Here is a 27,419-nt window from a genome sequence, read left to right as displayed (position 1 = left end):
CAGCATGCCTGTCTCAGACAGTTCACACTGCCCTGCAGCAGGTCATGATATTTCATTTTAGTGTCAGATGGCGTGTTGGGCCATTCTTTCATCCTGGCTCACTGGGCGATGGGACTGCAGGCTTGATATTTACCACTGGCCAAGCGAATTAAACCAGCCATAATTCTGCTCTCTACTCACACTGCATGGTGAAAATGGTATTATAGAGATTTACTGCAGTTCAAGGTAAAACCAAAGGCGTTTCTCCTCTGAGGGTTTCAGAGCAGCTGAAATGCTGCAGAATTGAAGTGGATTCAGAGTGGAAGAGTCATCTGAGAATAAATTTGGAAAACGCAACACCAAAAGCTACACACCTTTGACAGATAATCAATTGAATCTGCTTTCCCTCTCTGAGGAAGCTGTGTTAAATATTGAATAACATTTGTTTTCACTGTGTGGTCATGACGGATGCCTCCAAGGACTGTGCACATATTGCAGTGTGCTTAACCTCAAGTTGACTCAAATACAGAAAGCCTGCTGCGCCCTCAAATTACCTTAGTAGACATTCAAACTAAATTATAGGTAAACGTCTCCGACGTAGAGGTGAGGAAAGGTAAATGCAGTTAAGGATACATTTAGATTTGAGTGCAGTGGTGGCATTCGCATGCCTTATAGCTCATTTGAGGTGCTCTGATGTTCATTTTGAAGCCATTTATTCAGATAAATATCCTCAAGGCCACATCATTTTCAGACACAAGTGGATTTCCTTGATTAACTGAACTAGAAGCACTTGGACATCACTTTTTTTATAAGGGCTTAAATCCATGGAGTCAAACAAATTGCAAAGTGTGCCGAAGTGACATAAAAGATGGGTTTCCCATCCAAATAAATCTCTATTTCGAAGTAATATCCTGTGTCAGCTCTGTCTCTCAGAGTTTTCCTCCTGTCTAATCGAAGTGCCCTAATAGGACTGAATCACTTTCAATTTGTGTCATATTTCCCAGCTGAATGTCCTCAGGCTGAAGAAACAGAGTCATCACACCCAGATATTTATTTCCCTGTTTTGGCAAACACTGCTTCTCAAAATTCTGAGGAAGCTATTTCTGCACATTTACCTTGATGTGCTTTATGGATGTGGGTGGACTGAAAGAAAGTTCAAATGTTCCCATCATAAATCCAGTTGGATCATGTAACACAGAACACAGAAAATTTATGAGAGGTGAAAACTAGGAGCACAGATTTTTGGAGGCACTACGGAGGAGCCAATATGAGATGGATTAAAAAGTCTCTTGTGCTAATGAAATTCTTTGTCCAATTTGAGAAGCAGTATTTAAGAAGCAGCAAATGGAACAGATGGAGGTTTTTTTTTTTAATATATTTAACTAGTCTTTATCAAGGGACGATTTGAAGATCGTCTTGGTCTTGCCACATGAACAGCAAACATTCACACCTGGCAGCTCTATCATTGCTATTGGGATTTAAGGGCCCAGCTTAAGGGTAACTGGATGGTATTGCTGAGCATGTGAGGAGTGTTTATCAGCATCTTTCCCAGACTGTGCTAATACTCCCAGTCTGTCTCTCCCACAGTAATTATACAGCCCTGGTCGGCGTGTGGATCTACGGCTTCTTCGTCATGGTGCTGCTGGCGCTGGACTTTCTCTACTACTCAGCCATAAACTACGAGCTGTGCCGGGTCTACCTGGAGAAATGGGGTCTGGGAGGACGCTGGCTGAAGAAGGCTCGGAGTCAGTGGAACAGGTCCATGCCAGAGGAGAGCGAAGCCCAGGCTCAAGCCCAACCCATGGTCCCCAGCCACTACCAGCCCAGACACAGCCTCAGAGGGGAGAGCCACAGCCCCACGCTCCTGCCCTACAACACATCCACCGCATGGTGAGTCACTGTCTGTCACATGATGACTGCCAACCTGCACTTTGGTATGCACGTGTACTTTAAAGGTGCAAAAATCAGCAAATAGTGATAAGTGGTAAGCTTTGCATTGCAAACCCCTTGGGTAACCACAGCTGGTGTCTTCATGGGAGAGTTGGCAATGTGCAAATAACAATTTATATATAACAGACAGGCAGCTGGGAAAGACTGTTGGGATTTGGTGTAGATCACTTCATCTCTGATAACGTAGCAATGTTTTGAACGCTTATGGTTAAGTCTGTTTTATTTAGAAACCCCAAAACAAATTTTTCTCAGAGGGCTTTACAATCTGAAAACTCCAGATGAAACCTCCGGAGGAGCAGTGGAGGTGGGATTCCTCTTCTAGGACCAGACATGCAATAGATGCCATATGTGCACAGCAGACAAGAAGCAGAATTACAGTATGGACAAATGTAAAATTAAGTATATAAAGTACATAGGGTATAATATTGAGTAAACAGTAAGTGTGTTATGGTGTTTTTTTTTTTCTCTGCCACCTAACAAACCATGTGACCAATCTAGCAATTTTAAATGCACACAGACCAGTGTGAGCTTCAGTGCAAGTCTATTAGCAAAGAAGCCTAAAATCTACTGAATCTCTTTTAGAGCACTGAGACAGACATTAAGAAAAACTGGATATATTCGCGCAGGTGTGTGCAGCTGTTGCATCCCAATTGGATGCTTGTTGAATGAGAGTCTGACGCTGAGAAGTGGCTTTCACTTGTTTTTTGGTGGCAGACCATTAAATTAGCAAAAATAAAAATGACCAATCACCAGTATATTCATCCAATGGCCCAACCGTAGTGACTATTACAAATATGATTTGTTCCACTCTGATAAGCATATTGCAGTGCAGAGACCCTTGTTGTTATTTGGAAAAGCAATGAGTCTAATAGACGCTTACAAAGAAATTCAAGGAAAGGGATTTCAGAGATTGTTATTTCTTTTTTCTGTGTGTCTCGTTTTCTTTGTACTCTGTGTTTTGTTAGGCAGAGAGAAACATGGCAGGGAAAAACTGCGTGTCTTGCAGGACAAATTAGAGCATTTCTAGCATACTTTTCCCAAGCCAACAGGGAGGAAGCTCAAACATCAGGCTCCCCTTTTACCAGAATTCCTTATTAAGAGTGCAGTGCACACACAAACACACACACGATTACTGCTTACCAATGGTCTCGCTAACTCTGCTTGTTTCAAAATCAGAGGAACTCAGTGGTTAAGAAGTCATTTCAGTATATGGTTTGCGTCTGACTAAGGAATACAGAATTTATCAATATTTTAAGAATTCTGCCCTTCTACCCACTAATGGATAATTTTCTGTGAAGTATCTGATCTGTATTTGTCTTTCATCTCAAAATAACTGCACTCTGTCTCAACATCAACTTCTTTTTAAAAAGAGAATTTTTTTGGTTTTAAGTCTGACCAGCTCATTAGGGAGCTGTTATTATTAATGAATAGAAAAGAACTGAATAATGTGAAAGCTTTGCTCCCCGCCAGGGGCCCCCAACTCATATTTAACGTGAATGATTCGACTCTGAGTCACATTAGAAACCTTTCATGGAGTTTCTGTGGCAAAACACCATCTGGTGTCCTTTCAGTTTATCTTTTTATTACCATTGAGAGCAGTCACTGGGAGTCTCAAGGTGTGCAGGGCTGCATGTGACTATTATTAAAACATACGAGATGATTCACAATGCGAGGAGTGATCTACAACACACAGCAGCCACAGGGAACTTTTCTTCTTTTGGCAGGCATTGTTCATACTTTGATAATACAGCTGCACAATCAGAGCACAGTGTGAACAAACCTAGATTTTTGCGCAGTCCATTTTTCATTCAGTTCTCCGTTTCAGACACTGTACACCCTATCTGTCTGACTAGGGCTCAGAGTCTCTTCCTAGAGGTAGACATCTCTCTTGGGTCATGATAATTTAATGTGGGCAGAGGTTTGACAAATGGCTTTGAGAAGCAGTGTGGACTGTGCGAGCCATAGATAGGAGGAGCTGGGATGCTGCACAGGGATCCTGGGGCTGCTCTGCTGCTGGAAACGTGGTTAACTTAGACTGGATATATCCATGGAGCCTCCTCATTAGACATGAAGTCAGTTCAGTATGATAGGACTCATCAATCCCAGACTTATGAGGCTGACCTGTTCTGGTAACTCTCCAGCTTTAAGCCAGTGAATGTCTATAAAAAGGTGTTAGAAAGTGCAACAAAACGCTCCTTGATAAAGTGGGTTTCGAAAACAAGAGCACACTAAGTTCATGGTAATTCATGCTGATGATGACTGATGGGAACTGCTTCAGGATGCCTACATAGAAGTGTGGGATAATCATATCTTTTTTTAGAAAAAGTGTAACCGCTTTGTTATAAACAGGACAGCATTTACATAGCTCAGAATATACTTAGATAATCATTCACATCAGTTAAAAAAAGTGACAGATGCTGGTAGCTAAATTCAGTCACAAGGCGTTTCTGGGGCAAGATTAGAATAGCCTGTTCGCAGTTTCACACCATGGAGAACTGTAATGCTTGGTGTTAAGCAACCACAATGGCTGATACTGCATGTATATCACAGATGATGCTGCCCACACAATGCGTCATCAGATGGCCTATGGCTTATTTGCGGGGGTACAGATCTTTATCCCCAGAGAGGATGCAGGGTAAATGGCTCAGAAAACTGGGTCCACATAGTTGAACATCTGTGGGCCAACTGTAAACAAACAGAGATGGGGTCAAGGCACAACTGGCACAGCAGCTTCTAAAAACAACCCAGTCGCACAGCAACTTAGGAATCCAGCACAAATGGTTACCAGTGCAGCGGAGCAATCCCGTCAGCAAGTCGCTGTATCAAATAATTTTTCCACATACACAGATCTATTTCTTTAGAGGAAGTGCAGCTTGGCGTTCATCATGTGGGAATACTGTTTACCATACCGCTACGTGAGCGTGCTGGTATATACTGCTGCAGATCTGCTGGGGGTTCAGTGTGGGTGGCCTGGGAAACTGTTATTACTTTTCTCTCGATGGATACCCTTTATTAAAATCTCCTATTCATGTATTCAGACCAGTTTGAGCAAATAAAAGAAACTTAACTGGTGCCATTCTTTGCCAAATGGTGTGCCATCCAGCTGAGAGAAAAAAAAACAGGTCTGTCAGGCTAGATAATATAGTTTATCTTCACTTGATAGGAAGAATGCATTGTTTCTTTATGAGCAGGGAATTGACAGCAGATGGGAGTTTATTCGCAGGGTAATGTCGCACTTAACAGCAGCAACAACCCAGTCATTTGCACATATCTGAAGGTCAGTCTTTTTCTGTAATAGCACATGGCATCAGTGCTGGGAATGTTTAATCCCTGCAGTCAGTGCTGCTAGTTTGACTGATCTACACAGGCCCATAAACCAGGTGTAAGGTCAGAAAATAAAGACTCCCAGATAAAGGTACTTCAGAGGGCACCTCTGCTTTGAAAGATTATCATTATCATTATAGAGTAGCACAGCTAATTTGGAAAATATGAAGAAAAAAAAAAAAAGATAAAAACAAACTATATCCTTATTTTTGTTGAGGAGGAAAATAAGCTGACAAAAGTAGGATTACAATTTGGTGTCAGGCTTACTTTTAGAAGATTTATTGTCACAACAACCAATTAACTACTGCTACTCCCCCATCACTACAGCTTTAATAGGGCAGCTGCACAGGACACACATCTAACCAAACTAAGTCAGTCAAAACACCTGAACACCACATGCTGCAATTGAGAGAACATTAAAAATAGTTTGGAAGTGAGCAAATGGGTTAAAACAGATCTGCCACTAAAAGTGGCAGAGCAAATGCAAATTTGAAACTTACCAAGCTTAAATGTCAATTCCAGATCACTGTGTGTTATATGAAAAAAATCACTGTAACAGTTATACAGCATGTTAATGAATGAACTTTAATGGTGTTGGTAGGTGGATTTTGTTACCTTTAGGCAAAGTCAGGCTAGCAGTTCCCCCCTGTTTGTAGCCTTCAAGCTAAAATAATCTAATGATTGATATTTCCTCAAATGTCAAACAATTCCTTTGAATAACATGCACTTGAAAATGTATTCAAATAAACACATATGCAACATGACAGGAAGTATCAATGAAGGGGTACTTGATCTCATGTAACTGTGGGGGTAAGTAAGACAAAAACTATTAGCAACTGCTGTGCTAAACTGTCAAATTGCCACCAGGGAGAGAAAAACATTTTGGCATCAAAAATCCAAGCAAGGCTTTCATGCAACCCTTAAACGGCAATAAACTGAGCTGTTCCTGCTCTATCACCATAAAGTGGTCAGCAACATGATCGGTTGTCTGCTCATGGCTATTAGAACATAAAAAGTTTGGCCTGGATCCCAGTTTGTGCTAACCCCCTTGGCCCAGAAGTCCACCTCTAGCAATTAATGGTACTGGGAGCAGCAGCATCATCTGGATATCTTAACACCAGAAGGAAAATTTAATGGAGCTGGCAGTGAAAATCTCCTATACTATAACTTATTTTACATTCCTTTTGTAGTGCGCCATACTCTGACACTCTACCCGCTCAGAAATGCAAGATACCTGATCTGGGGCTGTCATTTCAGTCTGGCTGTACTGCATATTTTAAATACATTTGGTTTGTCTTTAGTCAGCGTTGATCAAAACTTACTGTGCAAAAATAGCTGTGCAGTCAAGATAAAAATTAAGCCGTTCCTTTGCTTGTGTTTGGTGGGAGAAATGAGATGTTGGGCAACATCAAATGGCACCACTGCATATCAACCGAACACGTCAAAGAGTCTCTTGGTGATTCATAAATCACTTGGCACCAAGTTACAGCAGCTCCTCCTGCCAGTAACCACCCACTCACTCAAGGCTGGGAGCTTATTGGGCCAGCTGAGAGGAGCCATGGATGGAGCAGTCTATGTGAGGGGGCATCTGTCACCACATTCAGCATATACCTGACTCACCAACAATCGTAACACTGCCTCTTACAGTCAGACCTCGATGACTCAGCGTTATCGCCCAGTCTAGTAAATGGAGTCTCCATCACTCACTCAGTATGTGTGCTACATCACTTTGGTCACAGGTAACCATCTCTAACACCAACACTTAAACATCTGCCAGTCTGTCTGCTGGGGAAATGACACTCAGCTACACTCTGCTCTACTTAGGAAGCTGAAACAGCATCTCTGTTTTTTCCAAGTGTGATCAAAGCCTAACTGTGACTCCTGCATATTCACATCCATCTTTGAACTCACTGGTTGGAGTCTGAGGTAATAATAGAATTGTACATTATGAAATTATTCCTGGCCTGTCTGTCCACAGAGCGGCATGCCAAGACCTTGTCCAATTAAAGCAACACTCTCCATGTGGTGTGAGTTAATTAACATCATAGATGCTACAAAGGCAGCCAGGAACAGAGTTCTGCTGCAGGCAAACGGGAATGAGCTGGAGAAAAGGTTTAGCTCTTTGCAAGTTGTAGAAGGACTTTTGGCATTGCCACGAGCAAGTGGGGTAGCTGCATTTTTTATTTTTGGGCTGTGTTTGTGATCTTTTATTAGATCTGTTGTCAGCCATTTACTTTGCATTTTAGTCGTTTTCTCTAGAGTGCATTAGAATAACCTTCAAGTCCTAAAAGCATAAATGAGCACAAGCATCAATTTTATGTCACCCTGTCGATAAATATTCCTGTGTCCTTACAAGAATGCAAGCTAAATCAATAAGGTGAGGAGGTGGAAACTTTTATTTTCCCATTAAAAATGTAGTTACATTAGTCTGGGCAGCAGAAATGGGTGCGGTGGATGTGATTCATAGAAGTGAGGTGGGCTGAAAGTCTTTACAAGAATTACAGACTTGTAAAATATTCCTTTAAATCTGATTGCCTTTTGAAAAGCAAAGCTGCCCTGTTTTATTAGTCTTTGTGTTTTCAGGCCTTGAGCTGGTTTTCAAGCCAATATGTTGCTATATAAAGATCAATGTGGACCATTAAGCACACACATCACGATCTGAGACTATTTCCAGCCATGCAGCTAAAAGCCAGGTTGTTCAATAGGATCCCGGTGATGTTTTCCAAACAACTTGTGGCCATTCAGTGGAATCTGAACTATCATGATACGAGATGGTCGCACAAAAGTAGGAGATGGGTCTATCGTTCAAAGATATAGTCCTTGAGGTTGGAGATGAATGGTTTCCTTGATCTCTCTCCAAACATCCACTGACTCTCAGAAGATGATCTTTGACCTCTTCCCACAATTTTGGCCACTGTGGAGATTTTCACAGGCCCACTTAGGTTTGAGGAATCAAGACATGGCCAAGAATACGGTCCAAATTATATTCAGTTGAATCAGGGTAGGGAGTAGTTTTACTACCCCAGGTCTTTGGCCTTTGCAAATGGATGTTAGCCCACTCAGTTTAACCACATGGGAAGCAATAATCAAAGCTGGAGAAAATCAGTCGCCTATGTTAAACTTTTGTGCTATTAATAACTACTGTTGTCTGTCTATTGCACAGTTGGCTACATAATGTCTTATTGTGAAAGGTGAGGTGAAAATAGGACTTTAACATTAATTCTTAAGAATATTATTATTATAATGCTGCTGTTTTTGAAACATTAGGACTGGCGAAGACCTCTAATTCATAGGCAGGTGGTGGTGGCTCTTTCTTGTGTTCATTCAGTCACTTTTCTAACAGGGCAACTCCATCCCCTGAGAGATGTGGTTGAAAGCTTCAACGAGAAACAAGAATGTGGATCTTGTTATGAGAATATTTTGTCAAGAATTTACATTCATGTTCAATTTCTGTATTTCTTTTTGGGCAGAATGATGCTGCGAGTGGACAGACTGAAGAGTAGCAACACCTTGTTTCCTTACGCGGTACAGAGGAGATGCCCCACTGATGCCCCTCTCTGGACCACAGACACAAACACCAGTGGTGGGCTAGCCATACTTTAGTAGTTAGAAGAGACTACTGCCCCTTTCTAATGAGCACAAAACACCCATGGACTGACAGGCGCAGGCTGAAATGGCATTTAGAAACCAAGCTGAACAAAGGCTGCAAGAAACACGGAGGACTGTACTGCTGCTGCCACAACAGAGGAGCGACAGATACATTTGGCTGCTCACAGGTGTTCAGTGACCCCTTGAAATGGCTGCGAAGGCCTGAAATATCCCAGACAAATCTGAGCTGAACTGGACAAACTGTACTCGCAAGTCAGGAGGCTTGCCTGTTTTTAAAAAAAGCTCATCTTTCTAGATATAAAATGTTTATTACACTGCTGTGTCAGTTTGTGTTCAGTAGCAGTTAGACACAGTTGTGGGTTATCTATTTGGTGATTTATTTATGTGAACTAGTCAGAGAAATATATGAGTGGTTAACATTCGGAACATGTAACAGCTTAGGTTGATGCTGAGCATCTTACTTAGAGTAGAATGTTTTTGTTACTTACTGAAAAGCAGACACAAAAATGTCTGCAGCCATGTTGAGAAACAATATCTTGTATGAAATTTCTTAGGTCTCCTTTCTGCGAAACAAGTGATTTGTCTACATTGTAACGTGTCAGACGAGGACACACCACCCTACAGCTAAACTGCTGTAGATCTAAAGGTTTTGCATTAGGTCATCAAGATTTCTCTTTGCTTTAGTGATGATGAGGAAAGGGATCTTGACTCTCAAGTTATTCACCCAAAACATTAATGATGATCAGGGATGCTTTCACAACAGCAAAAGAGCTTTATGCTATGTTAAACACAACCTTAACCCTTGGCTATGAGCCCACAAGCCCATGTAATACCATTAGTTATGAACTTGGTGGGAGGCAGTTGCCTGGGTAACCTCATCCACAGACTTGTTTGCCCTTCCTCATTACCGGAGATGCCTGAAAAACAGCTCCATTAGCAATATGATGCAAATGAATATCCATTTGGTTCCTTTATAAGGAGCACTCTACATCCCACATTGGTAACAGACAATTGTAAGCGATTAGCCATAATAAAAAAAATGTAAAAACCCATTAAAACCCCCTTCACTGTCAGCAATAATGTACAGTAGCTTGATCAGAAGGATGTCATGGTAAGTAAAAGCCAGAGGTGGCAGCCAAATGAGCACTGGGTAATCACTGAGGTGTATCACAGAGGTTTCAGCTCGGTTTACATTTAATAAGAAGGTGAAGTCGATGAAATGTGTTTCTGGATAATGAACTCATATCAAAAAGGTCTCCAACCATTTCTATGTCAGCTTTGTGAGGAGAAAAGTGAAACCAATTATCACTTTTCAAAAGAAAAGCTTTTACTTTAGAGCTGTAACTACTGATTACTTTCATTACCGATTAATCTGCCAATTACTTTTGCAATTAGTCAATTAATCATTTGGTCTATAAAATGTCAGAAAACAGTGATAATTGCTTAGTATAATTTCCGACAGCCCGAGGTCATGTCATTTTCAGCTTACTGTCATATATGACAAATAAAAAGCATAAAATCCTTACATTTGGTACCAGTGAAATCTTGAAAATTACTAGAACAGTTAATTAATTATTAAACTACAGTCATCTAGGGCTGCAACTGAAGATCCATTTCATTATTGATTAATCTGCCACCTATTTTCTCAGTTAATCTATAAATCGTTTTGTCTATGAAGTGTCAAATGCTCTTGGTGATGTCTTCAGATTATTTGTTTTGTCTAAACATCAGTCCAAAATCCAAAGATATTTCATTTGAGAGGCATTTATTCAGCATTTTTGCTTGAAAAATGACAAGCAAAAACAACAAAACAATAAACTGCTTAACATAATTTTCTGTCATGAACTAACACATACATTAACCAATCATTTCAGCTTTACGGTCATCTCATGTTAAGGAAAAGTTACTACTTCTTGCCCAAATTTGAATTAACTACTGAGATAAAATCTGTGTAATCCATAAAATGCTGTCCTTTCTGTCTGAAAACAAACGAAGCAGCTGTTGGCGCCAGACTGTACGCGAGCGACAGCGTGTGAAGACCAGGTGGACAGACGGTAGATACAGTAGGAGAGGGGGTATCTACTCAATCTTCCATCTGCAGCTGGTAATCTGGCAGCTGCTGAGCCTGTTTGTGTACAGAATCTCTGGTCAGGGCACACATTGCAATGTCCTCGCTGAAAGCTAACACGAGATAGCGTCTGACTCGACACAAAAAAGTGCAGACAGAAACGAGGCAGCCATGAGACTCGGGCCTTGCCATCATGTTTATCCTCTCTATTTCATCAAGTTTGAGTCGACCCGCTGTGCAGAACTCTGGGCAACTGCTGTAAGTGGGACTTTATCAGCAATAATATTCACATTTGCTGAGTTGTGAGAGCAAATTAATTCCCATTTCAATGCCTAAAGTTTAATTGTGTGTGCGCCCCAGCAGGCTCGTGCCATCCTTTTCAGGGGCAGAGGAACAGGATGTGTCCAAGGGAATAATTGGCCCAGAGACAAGCAGTGGTTCTAAATTACACTCTCTTACTGTCCCTGTAGCTGCCTACTTATTCCCAGAGAGTGAACAGCAGCAGCAAACAGGGAGAAGTTTTTGAACAGCTGCAGCAGCAGCAGCCGCAGCAGCACAAAGAGAATTTAATTAGTCACCAATGCTGGATAAGTAAGAAAAATCTGTTTGAGAACATGTCTCTTTTCAGGGCACCGTGTTGTGCGGTCTGACCTGTAATAAGGCAAAGGAGGTCTGTTCTTATCACCATTAAAGTAATAATCACCCTGGGGGGGTCACTTTGCCTCTGACAAGCAGGAGCAGGGTCACAAATAGATTCCTTCGAGATACATATAGGAGGAATCTTTCCCCCATTTCTTAAAATGTTACAACTTGGTTTTGTGATGTTTTCTGTTTTGTTAAAAAAACAGTCTTGACTCTGGCCCGATGTGATGTGGTACTGTAAATCGTATCAGCTCAACCCTCTTCCCAAATAAAGAACAAAACATAACAAAACAAAAAAAAAAGGATGGGAAGAAGGGAGCACACATCTGTTTCAGTCTCTCCAGGTTGTCATGTTAACAGTTGCCTTACAGTTGAATCCCACCTGTACACAGAAGCTTTGTAGTGGTTGATACCTCACTTTCTGGGTGTGGTGGTGAAGATAATGTGCACCACGTTCTGTCTATGTATTTACTACTAGATAGAATGTACAGTACCGTTTTCAGTTGGATTGTTATTGCACTTGTTGACTTTGTATTGTCACGACAGGGAGAAATAAAGTTTTATCTTTTCCAGTGTGTTTAAATCTCTGTGTGTCAAGTGCTCTTTGGAAGACAAGTAATACAGTTAATTATATCATTAAAATTAAGTGGAAAAAGGCAGTTAGAAAGAGAGATAACCATTTAATTTCGTCCTTTACCTCCACACCAATGAAAACTTTCTATTTATTTGACTTCATTTTGTCTTTTCCCAGCTTATTTTATTTTTCAGCTCCTTTGTTTTTGGTATCGCCACACATTTAATCATTTATCTATTTTCTATTTTCCTCACCACATTTCCAGTTTTTCTGATGATGTCCAGAGTGTATGTGTATACATCATTTGACTTTGCTAAGCCCTGTCCCCGTAGTTACCACTGCTACATCAATGCACATATGGGCACATGCACATAATGGCTACATACATGACATGATGCTAAAAGCCAGAGGCCATAGCTACATGTTCTAGGAAGAAAATTGTCATCCTCGTCAGTGGATCCATGTAGAAGAAAAACGCACTGGACTACACATTTTTTGGAGGCAGGGTAAAGTTAATTAGCCTTAATATTTATTGTATGATGAAGATAAATTTACAATAAAGCTATTACTTACATAACAATATTTTTGGCAAACAAAATGCTGTTGTAAAAGGTTGGGAAACTGGTTGGCTGGGGTAAATATAGAGGTTAAAGGACAAAATTTTTAATGTTATTGATGCATTCAGTTGTTTGGTTGTTTTTTTACTCAACCTTTTCCTGTCTTTTGTCAGTTTAAGGGCTCCATAAGCTTCTGAATGCACTGTGTGTGTCTGTTTTTCTTTTTAAATGTCAATCAATACACCATGAGGTGATTCATCCGGCCTCAAAGCAGTGACCCTCTCAAGCTGGCTGAGCCACAGCCAAAGCTTCCCAACATAGAAACATCATTAAAACTAGAAGCTGATGGCGAAAACAGACAGTGACAGGTCGTGTCAGACCTCAACACCTCGCTTCTAATCATGGACCAGCTGCTGCTAGCTTCCGTCAACCAACCAAGAAGTTTGTTACCACGTTGTCAACGTCCCTTTGAGCTTCCCTAATAAGCTCTGTCTTATACTTTTACCCAATTCTCATCCACCTCTGCCGATCATCCTGTCCAGGCTCTGCTCATCAAAAAGCTTCCTCGCTCTACCATTTCTCCTCCATTTACTCCATCTGAGTCCTCCAGTATGCTCATAGCCAACGCTCTTCCCATCTCTGCGTATTAAACCAATTGTGGCCATCCATCACCATTTAAAAACCATTGTCTAAAATTTCCACATCCTGCTGTTATTGAGAAGCCTGAGATACATCCTGCCAACATTTATCTATTAAAACTCCATTAGGCCTGGTCTCTCTGATGCCCTGCGTACTCAGGCCGGATCTTCTGTGGCACCAACTTTGCATTAAGATCCATTTGAAGTACTGTACATATTAATGTTGATGTTTCATGACGTCAAGTTGAACTAGCCATACCGAGTGTTCAAATAACACTACCATGGTGGACCACACCCAACTGATGGGAAGAAACATAAGTGCAAAACGGGAAAATACAAGACTGATGAACGCTTTTGGTTAATTTGTTGTATATCAAAATGATGCTCTGTTAATCTGATTTTTTTTATTTATTTTTATTTTTTCTACTTCTCTTTCATGCTAGTCTTTGAGCACAAAATTATGATTTTGTCGCACATTACATTTCTCCACATATTACCTGTGTACATGACAAATAAACCTTTAAATACATGTATAATTTTAATATGTTCTTTGGCTTTTGGTCGTTTAAGTCAAGCCATGTCAACTCGCAACCTTTTGTCACAGGCTGCGTACATCTATGATATGAGTCAGTAATTAGCACAAAGATTAGTGAAAAATTAACACAATTTGTGGAGCAGAAACAAGCTTTTGTTGTTCGTTTGATTTGCTATCTTGTTAATCATCTCGCAGCCTCTCAGACTGATTCAGCAACCTCCATAAGGGGTCAAAACCCTGAGGCTGCGAAAGCACTGCTGTGGATATTAAAAAATATATATAATACTTTCTGATTGAATTATACTGTACGCAGGTTTATTACTTCCATATAATTTATTTTTCAATATGTTTTTCAATTCATATTTATTAGTATTACATTAGTTGACGTTCTGACTGCAGTCACTGATGATTATTGGTGTGCAAAATGGGTTTTGTAGTTAAATTGAATTTAGAGCTCAGTCAGCTATCTCACATGGAACAGATTTATTATGTAAATACAAATTGTCTACAAAGTTAATATTTGGCTTTGTTCTCATCACTCCCCACAAGCCTTCACCAAGCCCAATATGACAGAGAGATCAAGTGTGACAATAACAAACTGAATTTCCCCCAAACTGCAGGGGATGCACCATCCAGTAAATTGAGCTGGACAAAGCTAAACACCACAACCCACATGATTTATAACAGCAAGCTAAGACTCATCATTTATGCGGCAGGTAATTATCAAGCATATTAAATTAAGTAAAATACAATCCTTCAAGCAGATTCTTATGTATGTAGCACTGATGAGCAGCAAAAGGCCATACTGAGTAAGCCATGGGTGCAGCTGAATGTCAGCACATAGACACAATGAAGCAGGAGCTCAGCAGTTAAGATGTAATTGATATGTTGATATGAAGAACACTAAAGCAAGCTGTCATGTAAACCCATCGCTCTGAGTTCACATGTCTCTAATGCTCAGATGAATATGAAATGCGTGGAAAAAATGTGACTCAAGCCATACTGAGCTCCCTATGAAGCCAATATAGAAATATGTGAATAGATTGCGTGCAGTCACGTTTACATCCCTAAAGCCAATATGTAATATTATTTTGTTCAACAAATGTGGCTCGCAATTATCCCTTAAAGCAACAAAACAGCAACAAACAATGGGGTTAACACGCAGAAAACCAATTCAGGCCCGGAGGTTCCCAACACTCCAACAGTGTTCATATTTCACCACTGTGTGAATCAATGGCATGAAAGCATCACAATGCAAGAGACAAGCATCAACCAAAAGTAAACTAATGTTACTGTCATACATTTAAATGAGTTAATTTACATTCAATAACAATGCCAACACTGTAAATAAATCCACAGCAGCATAAAATTAGGAAACAGACAGCAAACGCACATCAAGCAGATCTGAGGGAAAGATAAAAGGGCCGGTCTCATGGCTTATTGATAACTTCAGTCATACAAACACAAACCCAACAGAGCCAACACACCATCTTACAATATTCATGTCAGCACAGGCAGCGTGCTAATAAAAGCTTACCTCTGTGAAGTGAAGCAATGATCTTGGCAACAACACCTGGCGACAAGATGGCGATGAACGCCGACTTCCGGTTGAACATGGCGTTTAGAAAGGACCAGTTGTCTCTTAAGGGCAAATGGAGAACAGCAGTTGTCAAATGCTGCTGTCCTACAGCAGTTGGGAGAGCATAAATATTTTGTAGTCCACAAAACCGCCCGAAAATGACACGATAATACGCGAAGGAACGCTACACTAGCATTAAATGTGTTTACAGTTAGCTAACGGCTGTTAGCTAAATGAGCAACGCAAAAGAGAGGGCGGGGCAATGATGATGTTTAAAAAGACCGCCATATTGTGAAGGGTGCGTTTGATATACTGTCAGTTGCAGCCAGGAGAGTATGTCACGTATCAGAGCAGTGTTCAGCAGCACCGTGTTTGCCTGAGGATCAGCCATTAGTTTACGCCAGTAAGATTTCTGCCTTACTGGATATTTTTTCAAACACCACTTATCGGTCTTACGAAGGAGAAGACTTCAAGGTCTGGTTACCGCCCCACGACGTCACCCAGCAGAGCACAGCCACTTTCTGTGCCGTTCAATGGGACCGTCTCAGTGAACGGAGACCAGAGAGTCAGCATTAAATTGTACAATTCTTTAATAAATAACCACAGGAATCCATCTCAAACTATTGGATATTGCCGTGAAATTATAACACAATCCAATACATTTAAGATCTCATCCTGTTTCTTTTCACAACAAATGAGTTATTAGAATTATTTGAAGTCATTTTTATTAATTCTGTTTCAATCTCACAATGCCATTTTCTCAATCAGCATTTTCTTTCATAATGCCATCAAGTCTTGGTCAGGCAAAGAGGGCAGAGCCAGTTATGTTAGAGACAAATGAGTTGTTTCCTCATTCAGACCAACATGAATTTCTAAACGAATCAAGAAATTAAAAAAGCTTTTAAAATCTAATGAATTTGTGTGTTATGCCACGAATAACAAACAACTGCTGATTGCAATGATTGCTGCAATGGCTCCTGTGTTGCATCAGTATAGTATTTGGATCAATGTCTGTTTTCAGTGTGTCTCTCCTACTGTTTGATGAGAAGCTCAATACTGCACCTTGCAGGTGGATGAGCTTTTATCTCTCTCAGACTATTTCCATTATCTTCTGTCTCCAGCATAACATGAGAGGGTTGAGATTAGGACCTGTAAAACCTATAAAAACTGACTGTGTTAGAAGCTTCACCTTAATCATTCATTCACAATGTTTCCTCTGAAACCACAAATTCTCCAGTTACATTATGAAAATACTGGTAGTGTACAGTGGATAGTCTAACAATTATTCATTCAATTGCACAACAACTTATATGGCAAATTAAAAGACATGCAATGTTGTTTCAGTGGTTTTTTGTTGTACAAGGTTCCTTGATTTGTCTCTCACTTTTGCTTCTTCTCTGTGTGGATTTTGTATGATCTCCTCTGTATCTCCACATCTCTTAAAACGACGGCCATGTTTGGTATCAGCTGCTAAGGCCCAGGCTCACTATAAATACTGAAGATGGGTCAAATACAGAGGACAAGTTTCCCCCAGGAGGATTGGTAGTTAGCTTAAAAAAAATGAGGGTAAACAGAACTTAGTTTAAATCACTCTTCATTTTTGCCTCCTTGGTCACAGCAACAAGGAGGAGGTGTGGATATTCAGTATAATTTATGTACAGAAAAATAATGAGCTCACTCTTGGGAGAAAATAATAGGCTGTGGGTTTTCTGGTTCAGTGTACTATTTTTTTAATGGTAGAAACTGGTGATATCTCTCACTGATCATGAAAAAATGGCCTAAATGATATGACTCAGAGACATTTCAGGATATCTTTACATTCAGGATCCTCAGCAGAAATCAGAGACTGTTTACAAGGGCATATTAAAAGGGAGATTGACCTCACATGGTGACTTCTGATACAGTTCAGTTCAAGCTTTTGAAACCATAAATTCCCACTTTTCTTGCAAATGCACTCACAAAACCACAAGAGCTCTCGTATTTTTTGAAATGACTGATTTTTCTCCTGCAGTTTTCATATGCACCTCCTCCAGTGCCTCCTGCTGTACAATGAGTGTATTTGAAACATAATGATTCTTGAGAGTACCGGCACACACTAAATGCCTGTTATTCTTTAACACTGATGCAAGACCCATTATGAGCAGAGAAACTGTGAAGTATTCTGATATTGTAGATGTATTTCACCAGCACTCTGAACAGTCCTGCAACTGTATGGGTTGCAGGTCTCCAGAGGTCCCTCTGGTTGACCTTTGAACTGTTTATCAGCCACTGACCCTTGATTGAGCTTCTCCAGCTCGTCACTGTGTTCATTCTGGAAACAAAGACTGACAGTTTAACATGAAGGTGTGTTTCTGAGCCACTCAGTTCTTTTAACCTTGATTTGACCTTAGTCTCATTCATAATCCGCCTTCTGTTCAACACCCTTAAATGTGCCCCAACTTAAACCACCAAATTTTCACTTGATTAATTTCTTTCATTGCACTGATATAATTTTTTTCTCTTTATCCTTTTATTGACAGCCAGTTTCCCTTATGACCCCATAAACCTGCAATAAACCTGCAATATAACCTTACAAAGTTGATGTGGTTGAATGCATGTGGTTCATATTAGCAAACAGTTGCCGGTTTACACATCCAGCAGATATACCCATGATACTGTCACCTCTGTGATAACTGATTTAAACAAATATGTATGTATATAACACAGCAGCTGCCGCTCTGTTAGCTCTGCTCCCCTTTTCCTGCACAGAGAGATGCATCTGTTCAGTGTGACAAGGGAGGCAGACATCACTCCTGTCTCTTGTCAACATTTTAGATGGACTTGTGTGGGTTTCTATGCAGAGAGGCAGCATTTACTTTCTCTGAAAAAGCCAGTCAGTTCAGGAGAATTCCTCTGGTGTGGTCACTCCAGACAATAAAATACACTCACAGTCTGCTCAAATTTGTATTAAGTGATTTCTAGAATATTCTCAGCCCTTGCTTAATAGGTAATATACATGATTTATTCCGACACAGTAACTGTCTTAAAATGTTGAGGAGTTGGTGGTGATGTGGTGTCCTAATGGAAGTGGAAGAAGAAGGTGTTGTCATTGAAGCAGAACACGTTTAATCCCTCAAACGTTTATCCTGAAATTTATCCTTGTTTGTTCTGATGGATTAGACACTGATGACAGACTAAGCCGTGACCCTTTTGCTGATATGCACACAGTGGCTAAAAGACATTAATCTCTCTTGACTTTCATTCATGTTGTTGTGTGTGTCCCAAAGATAATCGCAAATGCATGTCGGAGGCACACAGATGTTCGCACATACTGTCTATGCGTGTGATTCATCCAGCTGGTTTCACTGGTCTGATAGTGTTCACACCCTGATCTTGATTGATTCAGGGTATCAAGCTTAAAGGCACAAATATTCACAGTATTAAGACACACAAGATAAAATAGACAGAATTTTGCAGAATATCAGAATATTTTAAGAGATATTTATCCTATCAGGAAAGCAGATAAATGGCAATTATATTCTTGATATACAGACGAACAGATACAGAAGGCTCAGTGTCTGCACAAGCACTTCACTTCCTTTCAGGCAGGACACTTACATCAAGGTTTTAACCATTTATTGGAACAGTAATACACATTTTATGCTCTCAAACAAATCCAAGTACAATTGATACAGACTGTCCCTGAGCTCAAAACCTCGCTAACTGAAATACAAAGCATTTGATGAATATGAATGCAATGAACATTCACATACAGCTTCATTTGAAGCTCAACACTGGTGCATGCAGAAAGACTGACTGCCAAATGTTTCTATGGACCATCCAACATGTGACCATGAAATGAGGACAGAGTTTGTCTTTGAGAAGTCTTTTGTCCTTCATAAACTAATGTACAATTTAATTTACAGGAAGCAAATCTGGTTTACAGTCACTCAGGATGAGGAGTTTAAGGGCTGTAAATTGAAAAAGAGAAGAGAAGCCACTTTAATTTCATAATACTTAAACTGTCTGCCGAAACAGCCAATTTATACAATGAACAAGAGCAACACACACCTCAATGTCTCTTTCTATCTCTGTCTCTCTATGCAGTCACTGTGTTTCCATCTGACTGCCAAGCAAATCTTATGCAAACTTTCTGAAATGTCAGGGAAAATAAAATGTGAATTTAGAGTATTTTCCATCAGCTTGGTGGAAACGAATAAATTGGCCTCATGAATGTCAACAAACGCATCTGCAAGACAACTGGAGGGAGCGAGAGGTACGACAGCGGTTGTCGTTACTGTTTAGCGTTGCCCAAATTTCAGACTTTAACCCCAAGACAAAAACAGGGACACTCACTCTGCAGTTTTCTAATGCACAAACTATGTCCACAAAACTAGAGCAGAGAGGCAGGGATATGATCATTTAACATTAAGGAACTTGCTGATAAAAAAAGTCATCAATGGTTTGCATAAATTTCTTTTCAGTGAAGAAATAATACTTATTTGCAATACAGAGAATAAATAAGTGGCTTTTTTCCAGTTCTAGTACACTTGTTTTTAATTCAACACATAATTTGCAAAAAACACTTTAATGGAATCATATCTATTGTCTGTCTCTCATCCTTTACGGCTCCCTCCATCGCTGCCCGCTGCACCGTCTCTACGTGTGTGACATTCATTTGTGAACAATCAATGGCAAAAAAAGCCACATTTTTTTCAGAGAAATGACATTGCATTCACAGACTAGAAACAGAGGAGGTCACAGGCTGTCAGCGGGAGCACGAGGAAGAAGCAGGGAGAGAAATTCACATTGTTTACTGTGGCAGTCAAGGATGATGGTTTTCTACAAAAGCGCCTTGTTCCAGCAGTGTCAGACTGAAAAGGAAATATAGTGAGGGAAAGAGAGGAAGGAGATAGAGGAAAAAAACAGTAAATTACCAGGAAATAACACACTAACATCCACACACGTACATTTTGACTGAATGTAACAGTAGTTTTCAGGGTCAGTACTTCTTCAGAAGTGCTCGGTTAGTGATTGGTTAGCTGTGTTGAGAAGGAGCCAGGATGTTGACTCTCTAGTGCTCTTTTTTTGTTCTTTACACAACTATTTCTGTCACTTTTCATATGAACAAGCGAGTGCAACACTTTGAATGTCTTTCAGGGGAGGCTGTCTGAAAATGTGCGCCTCAGTTATCCCCAGCTGTAAACAACATCTCCCCCTCTATGACTTCAGGCTTTTCACCCAGCCTTCAAACATGGCTGTTCAGAACGGGTATGAACACTTCTGATTTTCTACATTGTGTGACCTAGCGCTGATTGATTCACCCTTATTGTCTGCACGTTGTCAACAAGGTTTAAAAAGACCATGAAGGCATACTTGGTGGCCGGTCAGAGCAGAAAGTGACACAGCTAAAGACAAATTATTCAGGAATATGCACCATGAGACCAGTTTGACACAGGGCCCCTATATAAGCCAAGATAAGATATACTAATAACCTGTTTAAGTTATGGCAGAAAATAACAAATGGCTTTATTTGTATAGGGCGTGTTAAAGTTTGCATCTCATTCACCCACACATCAATCTATGCAAGGTAAAACACAATGCACTGGCCTGAGCATTGGGAGTAATTTGGGGTTCTATGTCTTGCCCAAAGACATTTTGACATGAGGAAAGGAGGAGCTGGGGATCGAACCGCCAACCCTGTGATTAGTGGACAGCCTGCTCTGCCTCCCAGTCCACAGCTATTGGTTGTGATCAGGTGAAAATGCTAAAACAATTTTGCATTTAGTCAAATTATCTAATACTAGTTGACATAATGGAAACCTGGAGATTTTCTGGGTTGGTGGCCTTGTGTCCACCTGTCTTCACAAAATAGATGGTGTTGGAGGCTTGGTGACACAGTGACTATTTGCAGGACTAGTTGGTGAGCTAACCACTAACATGCATGCTATCTGCTAACATACTGTGGCTTTCCTGCCACAACAGGATTTAATTTTGGCTTTTTTTTTTTTTTTTTTTTTTACCATATACTTCTGCTTTACAACTGACAGCAAACTGTGCCTCTTTCTTGGAGAATTTTATTCTCTGTCAGGTCAGGGTCAGTCACCTCAGTCAAATTAGATATAGCTCATATCAGCATTCTCTATTTTGGTTCTTGCTCCCACCAATATAGCAGATGACGTGTGACTTGTTCAGTCTACTTAAGCTTCTTGCACTTGTTTTGATCAGCTTTGGAGCATCATCAAAATATCTATAAACAGTCGACTGCATCCTTTAGATCATTACATGTACAGCATTAACAACAGTTTAGAGACACAGGAAACCACACGCTGACCATACACTGTGTTTCTGGTTGTCTGGTTGAGTTCCTCTTCGTCTCTCATTTCCCTTTGTGCTTCTTGAAGAGGGCGTACAGGACCTTCAAGGTGGCAGCGACGTCCTGAGAGACAATATCTGTCACATAATCCACAGGAGACACTGAGTGAGTGTTTATAATGGACCATCAGCATCCACCAAGTCACTGAGGCAGTGAAAACATGAGAACGCTTTTACCGACATTAGCTAATAACTATTCTCACAATCCATCCTGACAGGTCATAGATCAGGAGGACAAAAAAAACAAAAAAACAATATTAGATGGAAATTTAATCAATGCGTCCTTGGTGAGACAAGATAGCAACAAAATGGCTCTCTGTTGTGAGATGCACTTACTGACTGAATGTGACATAAAGATCGACTCCACCGCTGGCTAACCTAATTAATGCGCGCAGCACACTCTGGTTTTAGACCTTGAGTGCTGAGATTCCTCATTCCATCGCAGCAATTATGTCGGTAATTAAAAAGACACTAAAAATGAATTAGATTAGCCACTTGCTCCTGGCTTAGATTAATTGTGCTGGTCCTTACATTAACAGTTATCGCGTTGAGGACTTACTTCACAATTACTGCCTATATGGCTGGCGGGCGATACTGTGGGGAAGTTTTAGTGATTGTGAAAGGGAAAGTCAAGCTAAGAGAGAATAACGAGCATTTTGTCAATAATGGATCTGGAGGGAAGTGAAGTAGATCCATTTGCTACTGATTGATTCACATTGAGATTAGTCGGCAAATCAATGACTCAGTCGCTCTTTTTCACTCTTATCTTTTTTGATTGATTTACTCCACATGGCTGAAAGTGGACACCCAAACATGACACCCATATGTGATTTTTGAACATCTCATTCCCAGACCGCGGGCCTTAATTTGCTGCCATAACAGCCTTCTGAGACCCTTTGATTTTCGGAACCCGGCTGCAGGGATTTGCTCCCATTCAGAGATGTATTATTGCGTCTGGGCACTGATGCTGGGCGATAAAGCCTGGTACAAAGTCAGCTTTGCAGTTTAGTCAAAATGTGTTAGGGTCAGAGCTCTGTGCAAGTTCGGCAAGTTTTTCCACAACAAACCAGAAAACATTTCTTTATGGACCTCGCTTTGTGCACTGGGGAGCAGTCATGTGGAAAATCTCATCTGTCCGTTTCTTCGTCCAGAACCCTCACTTCACTCTATTATATTTATTTAACTGCATTTTATATTTCTCTGCAGAGCACTTTGGTAAAATGTGTTTTCTTTGAATTTGCTCTCTATATTAAATGACCAGAAACATGAATAGGTTTGTTACCACAATGTTGAAACAATTCTTTTAACAGATTATTCTTGTAACATTCTTATATATTCTATCATTGTAGCCTGTAGCATTAAAAATTAGGTTCACATATAAAAATACTCACATGCCCTGCACACATGCTGCACACTGAAACAGATTGCTTGCTGTAATCACGCCTGCTATTCACACTGGCTATTAAAAGATAATTTCCAAATCTGAATTCAATGCAAATGATGGGGTCTCATTCTGCACAAACATATATTCATTATTGTGACAAATCAGATGGATATCTTCCAAAGCTGGATGGTGTTTCCTGTTGAGCTGTGGTGGGAGGATGGTGACACAGAGGAAATTTCACACTAGAAAGACAGAAATTCTCCAATATACCTATTCGATTTGACTGATTTAGATGGCGAAAGACTCATATTAAGTTTATTAAAAAAATTTTTTGCAACAACAAGGACTGTGGATTTTGTCCTCTATCATTTATAATTTTCAGTAAGAAAGTGTCTTTTAATTGACAGTATGAACAAGAGGGAAGATGACAGCAAATCTGTTTCATTGGCCATATGAGCACATGGGTATTTAAACCAGGGGAGAAAAAATGTGGACCGATATCAAAGAGTTTTCTTCACTGAAACAAAGCAGCCGAACCCAAACTATAAACAAGTGAACCCACATACTTGTAGATCAGTTGTTTGCATGCAAAAAGTACAACAAATCAGTTTATCTTATGAATAAATGTACATTGCTCTCTGCTTACATTATTAAACCAAGGAGAAGGCAGAATTTCCAAAAGCTTTACATACTGTACATAAAATCTAAATAGAAAAATCTGTAATAATATAATGCCCATACTGTTGGATCAAAGCTCAAACTCATTTTTTGCCACAAATGATGAACATGAGATTTTACAGTTGGATATCTGATAAGCAGCAGCTGCAAGTTGAAACTGACAAACAGAAAATTTCAGTGCACAGATAGAATCAGAATACTTCTGGGATCTATCTGATAACCACTATACAGTAGCAGTGCTCATGAATACAGATGACATATCTTCCTCCAGACACACACACACACACACACACACACACACACACACACACACACACACACAGAGACACCTGTACTTCTATACTTGTGAAGACCCTCATTGATGTAATGCATTCCCAAGCTCCTTACTCTTACCTTAACCATCACAACTAAATTTGTAAAAAACAACTCTTGCCCTAATCCTAATCTAAACCTAATCCTCAAAACCAAGTCCAAACCCTTAAACAACCATTCGAAGTTGTGAGGAGCGTCCACAATGTCCTCACTCTCCAATAATGTCCTCGCGCTATGGTTAAAAACTTCCGGTCCTCACTACGTAGCAAGTACAAGTACACACACACAGAGTATATAGAGCCATAGCGATGAGGTTAAACCCCTGTGTCTATCAGTGGACGCCAGAGTGACATCGTCCCCTTGAGACGTCTCCCTCGCTGCTCCTCTCTAAATGAATGATGATGACCTCAGACTGAGCCAATCATCTGCAGTGATACTCAGCGAGGCACGAGCCGCACTCATTCATATTCCGAAAGCAATTCCATCTTTCCCTCCAAAACACTGTCAAATCCACACTCCAGCGAGCAGTGGAGATTAACTCAAACTACCGGAGCGATCCCCCTCCTCGCCTCACATACAAACAGGTTTTGGCACTACTCTGTCATACAGATAAATGCTCTTGATAGAAGATATCATCTGAATTAGTTTGACAGTGCTGTCTTGGAGCTCCGGGGTTTTTCTCCCTGTTGCAATTATTTTACTCCATCTGGTTTTGCTTTTTCATCATCCGTGCCTGGCATTTTAATTTGAGTCAAATATGTTGTCAGCAAAAGCAGAGTGTGTATCGTGTGAACGGTGTGTTATTTCCTCACCTTGTGGATCAACACTGGACATTTGAAGGCCTGTGTCATTAAGGATGTCCAAGGCCAAGGTCACATTATGAAGCTAAAGGTCAAAGAAATGATGTTATTTATGACCTATGCAGCTTCTGATGGAATTACCCCACCCACTCATTTATTAATAATACATTGCTTATACATTAACATCAGTGTTAGCTGTGGGCTAACATCAGCCTTGTTTCTAGAGAAGTCTCACTTGTTTCAGGAATGTCAAGATGTTAAACAAAAACAAGTAAATAATGCCAAACATATGAAGCAACTGTTGCCTGTTATAAAACAAAAGTTAAAGAAGCAAAAATCTGAAATATGATGTCACAGAGAGGTGATGAGAGGCTGCAAATACATATTAAATGCTACAGTTTTAAGTGTCTCTATTCACAAAGCATGTGCTTATTCTCTTTTTTTTTTTTTTTTTTTTTGCCAAAATTTGGGCTTCATGAGAAGATTGATACCACTTTCAGTACCGTGCATTAAGTATGGAGGTAGAACAAGAAGATAATTAGCTTGGCCTAGCATGAAAACAGGAAGCAGCACAAAGTTCAAGTAGATAATCCCAAAATAAATTAGGAATTGGCATTTCTACATCACTGTGTGTGGAAGGATTAAACAAACAAGATAAATGATTTTACACAAAAATTTGAGACTTTGGATTTTCAACGGCATGTACTGAAACGTACACACACGTCACACAGTAGCCTACTAACACAAAGAAAAACCTTTGACAGCTGATGATGAGTTTTAACGATTTTATGCAACCAAATCTAAAATATTGGCAATTAAATGGGAAAGAACTGGGTGACACCTGAATTTATCTGAATATCCTAATTGACCATAATGTATTTTGGATCACGGCTAATATATAATGTGTTTATCACCAGAAGCGTTTAAGTTTTTAAGGTATCAAAAAAAAAATCTAATATGGAGTATCACAGTGTAAGTTATTCATGAACTCATCACATCTGTGATAAAAGAGTCATAACTTTTTCATAGACTCATTCTATTGCTTCAAGTAAAGTGAGATCAAAGATATCATTAGAAGAACCATGACACAGGAGAAATTATGCATCTACTTTTATTATTATGGGAATTGTAAAATATTAATTTGATCACATTATATAATGTAATAGGCGTGATTTTGGATCAGTTTTCAGTACCGTAGCTCATTATCTCCTGTGCTCTTGTGGGAAATTAAATTCACTCAAATTAGAAATGAAGTGCATTAGGATTTTAAGAGTTTTGAATCACAAGAATACGTGTGTTTGAACACTTTTTTCAAAATATCAATCAAAAATAAAATAAATGCATTTTCTCTTTTGACTTTTTACCAGGTGATTTTTAAGACATAGATATGTTACTCAAATCACCTGTAAGCATGTACAGGCAGAATAATGATAATGATGATGATGGTGATGAAGACATACTAATTAAGTTAAGTGCTGTGTGTGTGTCTCTGTCCAGCATTAACGGATCACCTCTCAGAGGTGAGGACTTCCCTCTCTAATGTGTCAGGAATCCATATTGAATCCATACTGTACCATCTCAGAGGGATTGACGGGGGTCAGGTTGAAGTCGTACAGCGGGATGAAGAAGCCTTCCAGCTGTCCGATCAGCAGCAGCAGAATCACACCATCTGCAAACTAGACAGAAAACACACTGTCACTGGAGTCCGTCCAAGGAAGGTGATGCGATCTCAGAGGAAGGAAGTTTTTTTTCCAGGGAGAGTCTGTCAGCGCTCCAAAACTGTGTTCAGCTGTTGTTTATTTACCTGTTTGTCCATATCAGCCACCTGCAGACCCATGGTTGACAAGTTCTGGTTGACAAAGTGTAAGATGGCCTGAAAGTAAAAAAACAAGAACGAGGATTAACAGCTTGGAATACAAGTTAGCCTTATTCAGCTGACATATTAAGGTACCAAACATGTTTCATTCTTCATCCAAACCTTATAACGTCTGACAGAAACAAAATATCTGAGAATCTGAGCAACGAAATTTCATGCACACAATCAACATGCTGATATGTTGGTTTTAAGTATATTAAAAAATGACACTTATTTCCTGTCTTAACACAACGACCTTTGCTCTCTCTCTGTCAGTGGCGATGAGAGAGTTAACTGCTTGCTCTACCTCAGCACATCTCCTCCTCTCCTTGTTATACCTTCTTCACTGTGTTGACCTTGTGAGCCTCAAGCTTCAGCAGTTGCTCGATGGGATCTTCCCCTGGGGAGACCAGACAGCCAGGAAAGTGCGTTCAAGTCATTGTAGGCTGTAATGCTGTTTCGATGACATTCAAGATGTCAAGTCAGCTCAACCTCCGACCACTCTTTACTCACTTTCAGTATTGCTGAGGGAGTCTGAGCCTGCATCTCTGTCGAAAAAGCCCCCAGAAATTATGAGATGA

At 40.1% G+C, this 27,419-nt stretch overlaps 2 protein-coding genes across 9 annotated transcripts in view; one reads left to right on the top strand and one right to left on the bottom strand.

The window, feature by feature from the left end:
- The window catches only part of shisal1b (shisa like 1b), a 38,719-nt gene extending 26,564 nt beyond the window's left edge, over positions 1-12,155 (top strand). Inside the window, exons 4-5 of one of the 2 annotated variants that reach the window (XM_076732768.1) lie at positions 1,567-1,869; positions 8,724-12,155. In XM_076732768.1, coding sequence (XP_076588883.1) covers positions 1,567-1,869; position 8,724 — 304 coding nt within the window. In that variant the 3' untranslated portion in view covers positions 8,725-12,155. Of the gene's footprint in view, positions 1-1,566; positions 1,874-8,723 lie in introns of those variants that run through there. The other variant, XM_076732767.1, reaches the window with a different exon arrangement.
- Positions 1,422-27,419, bottom strand: part of parvg (parvin, gamma) — a 30,580-nt gene continuing 4,582 nt past the window's right edge. For 4 of the 7 annotated variants that reach the window (XM_076732762.1, XM_076732761.1, XM_076732760.1 and 1 more), the window contains 6 exons: positions 27,352-27,386; positions 27,177-27,238; positions 26,788-26,856; positions 26,558-26,659; positions 24,996-25,068; positions 19,057-21,887 (listed from right to left, as the gene is read on the bottom strand). In XM_076732762.1, coding sequence (XP_076588877.1) covers positions 21,814-21,887; positions 24,996-25,068; positions 26,558-26,659; positions 26,788-26,856; positions 27,177-27,238; positions 27,352-27,386 — 415 coding nt within the window. In that variant the 3' untranslated portion in view covers positions 19,057-21,813. Of the gene's footprint in view, positions 1,437-19,056; positions 21,888-24,995; positions 25,069-26,557; positions 26,660-26,787; positions 26,857-27,176; positions 27,239-27,351; positions 27,387-27,419 lie in introns of those variants that run through there. The other 3 variants (XR_013077258.1, XM_076732766.1, XM_076732765.1) reach the window with 3 other exon arrangements.

The sequence above is a fragment of the Chaetodon auriga genome, chromosome 6 (genome assembly GCF_051107435.1).
Source record: "Chaetodon auriga isolate fChaAug3 chromosome 6, fChaAug3.hap1, whole genome shotgun sequence".
Lineage (NCBI taxonomy): Eukaryota > Metazoa > Chordata > Actinopteri > Chaetodontiformes > Chaetodontidae > Chaetodon > Chaetodon auriga.
This window is presented reverse-complemented; position numbering and strand designations above follow the sequence as displayed.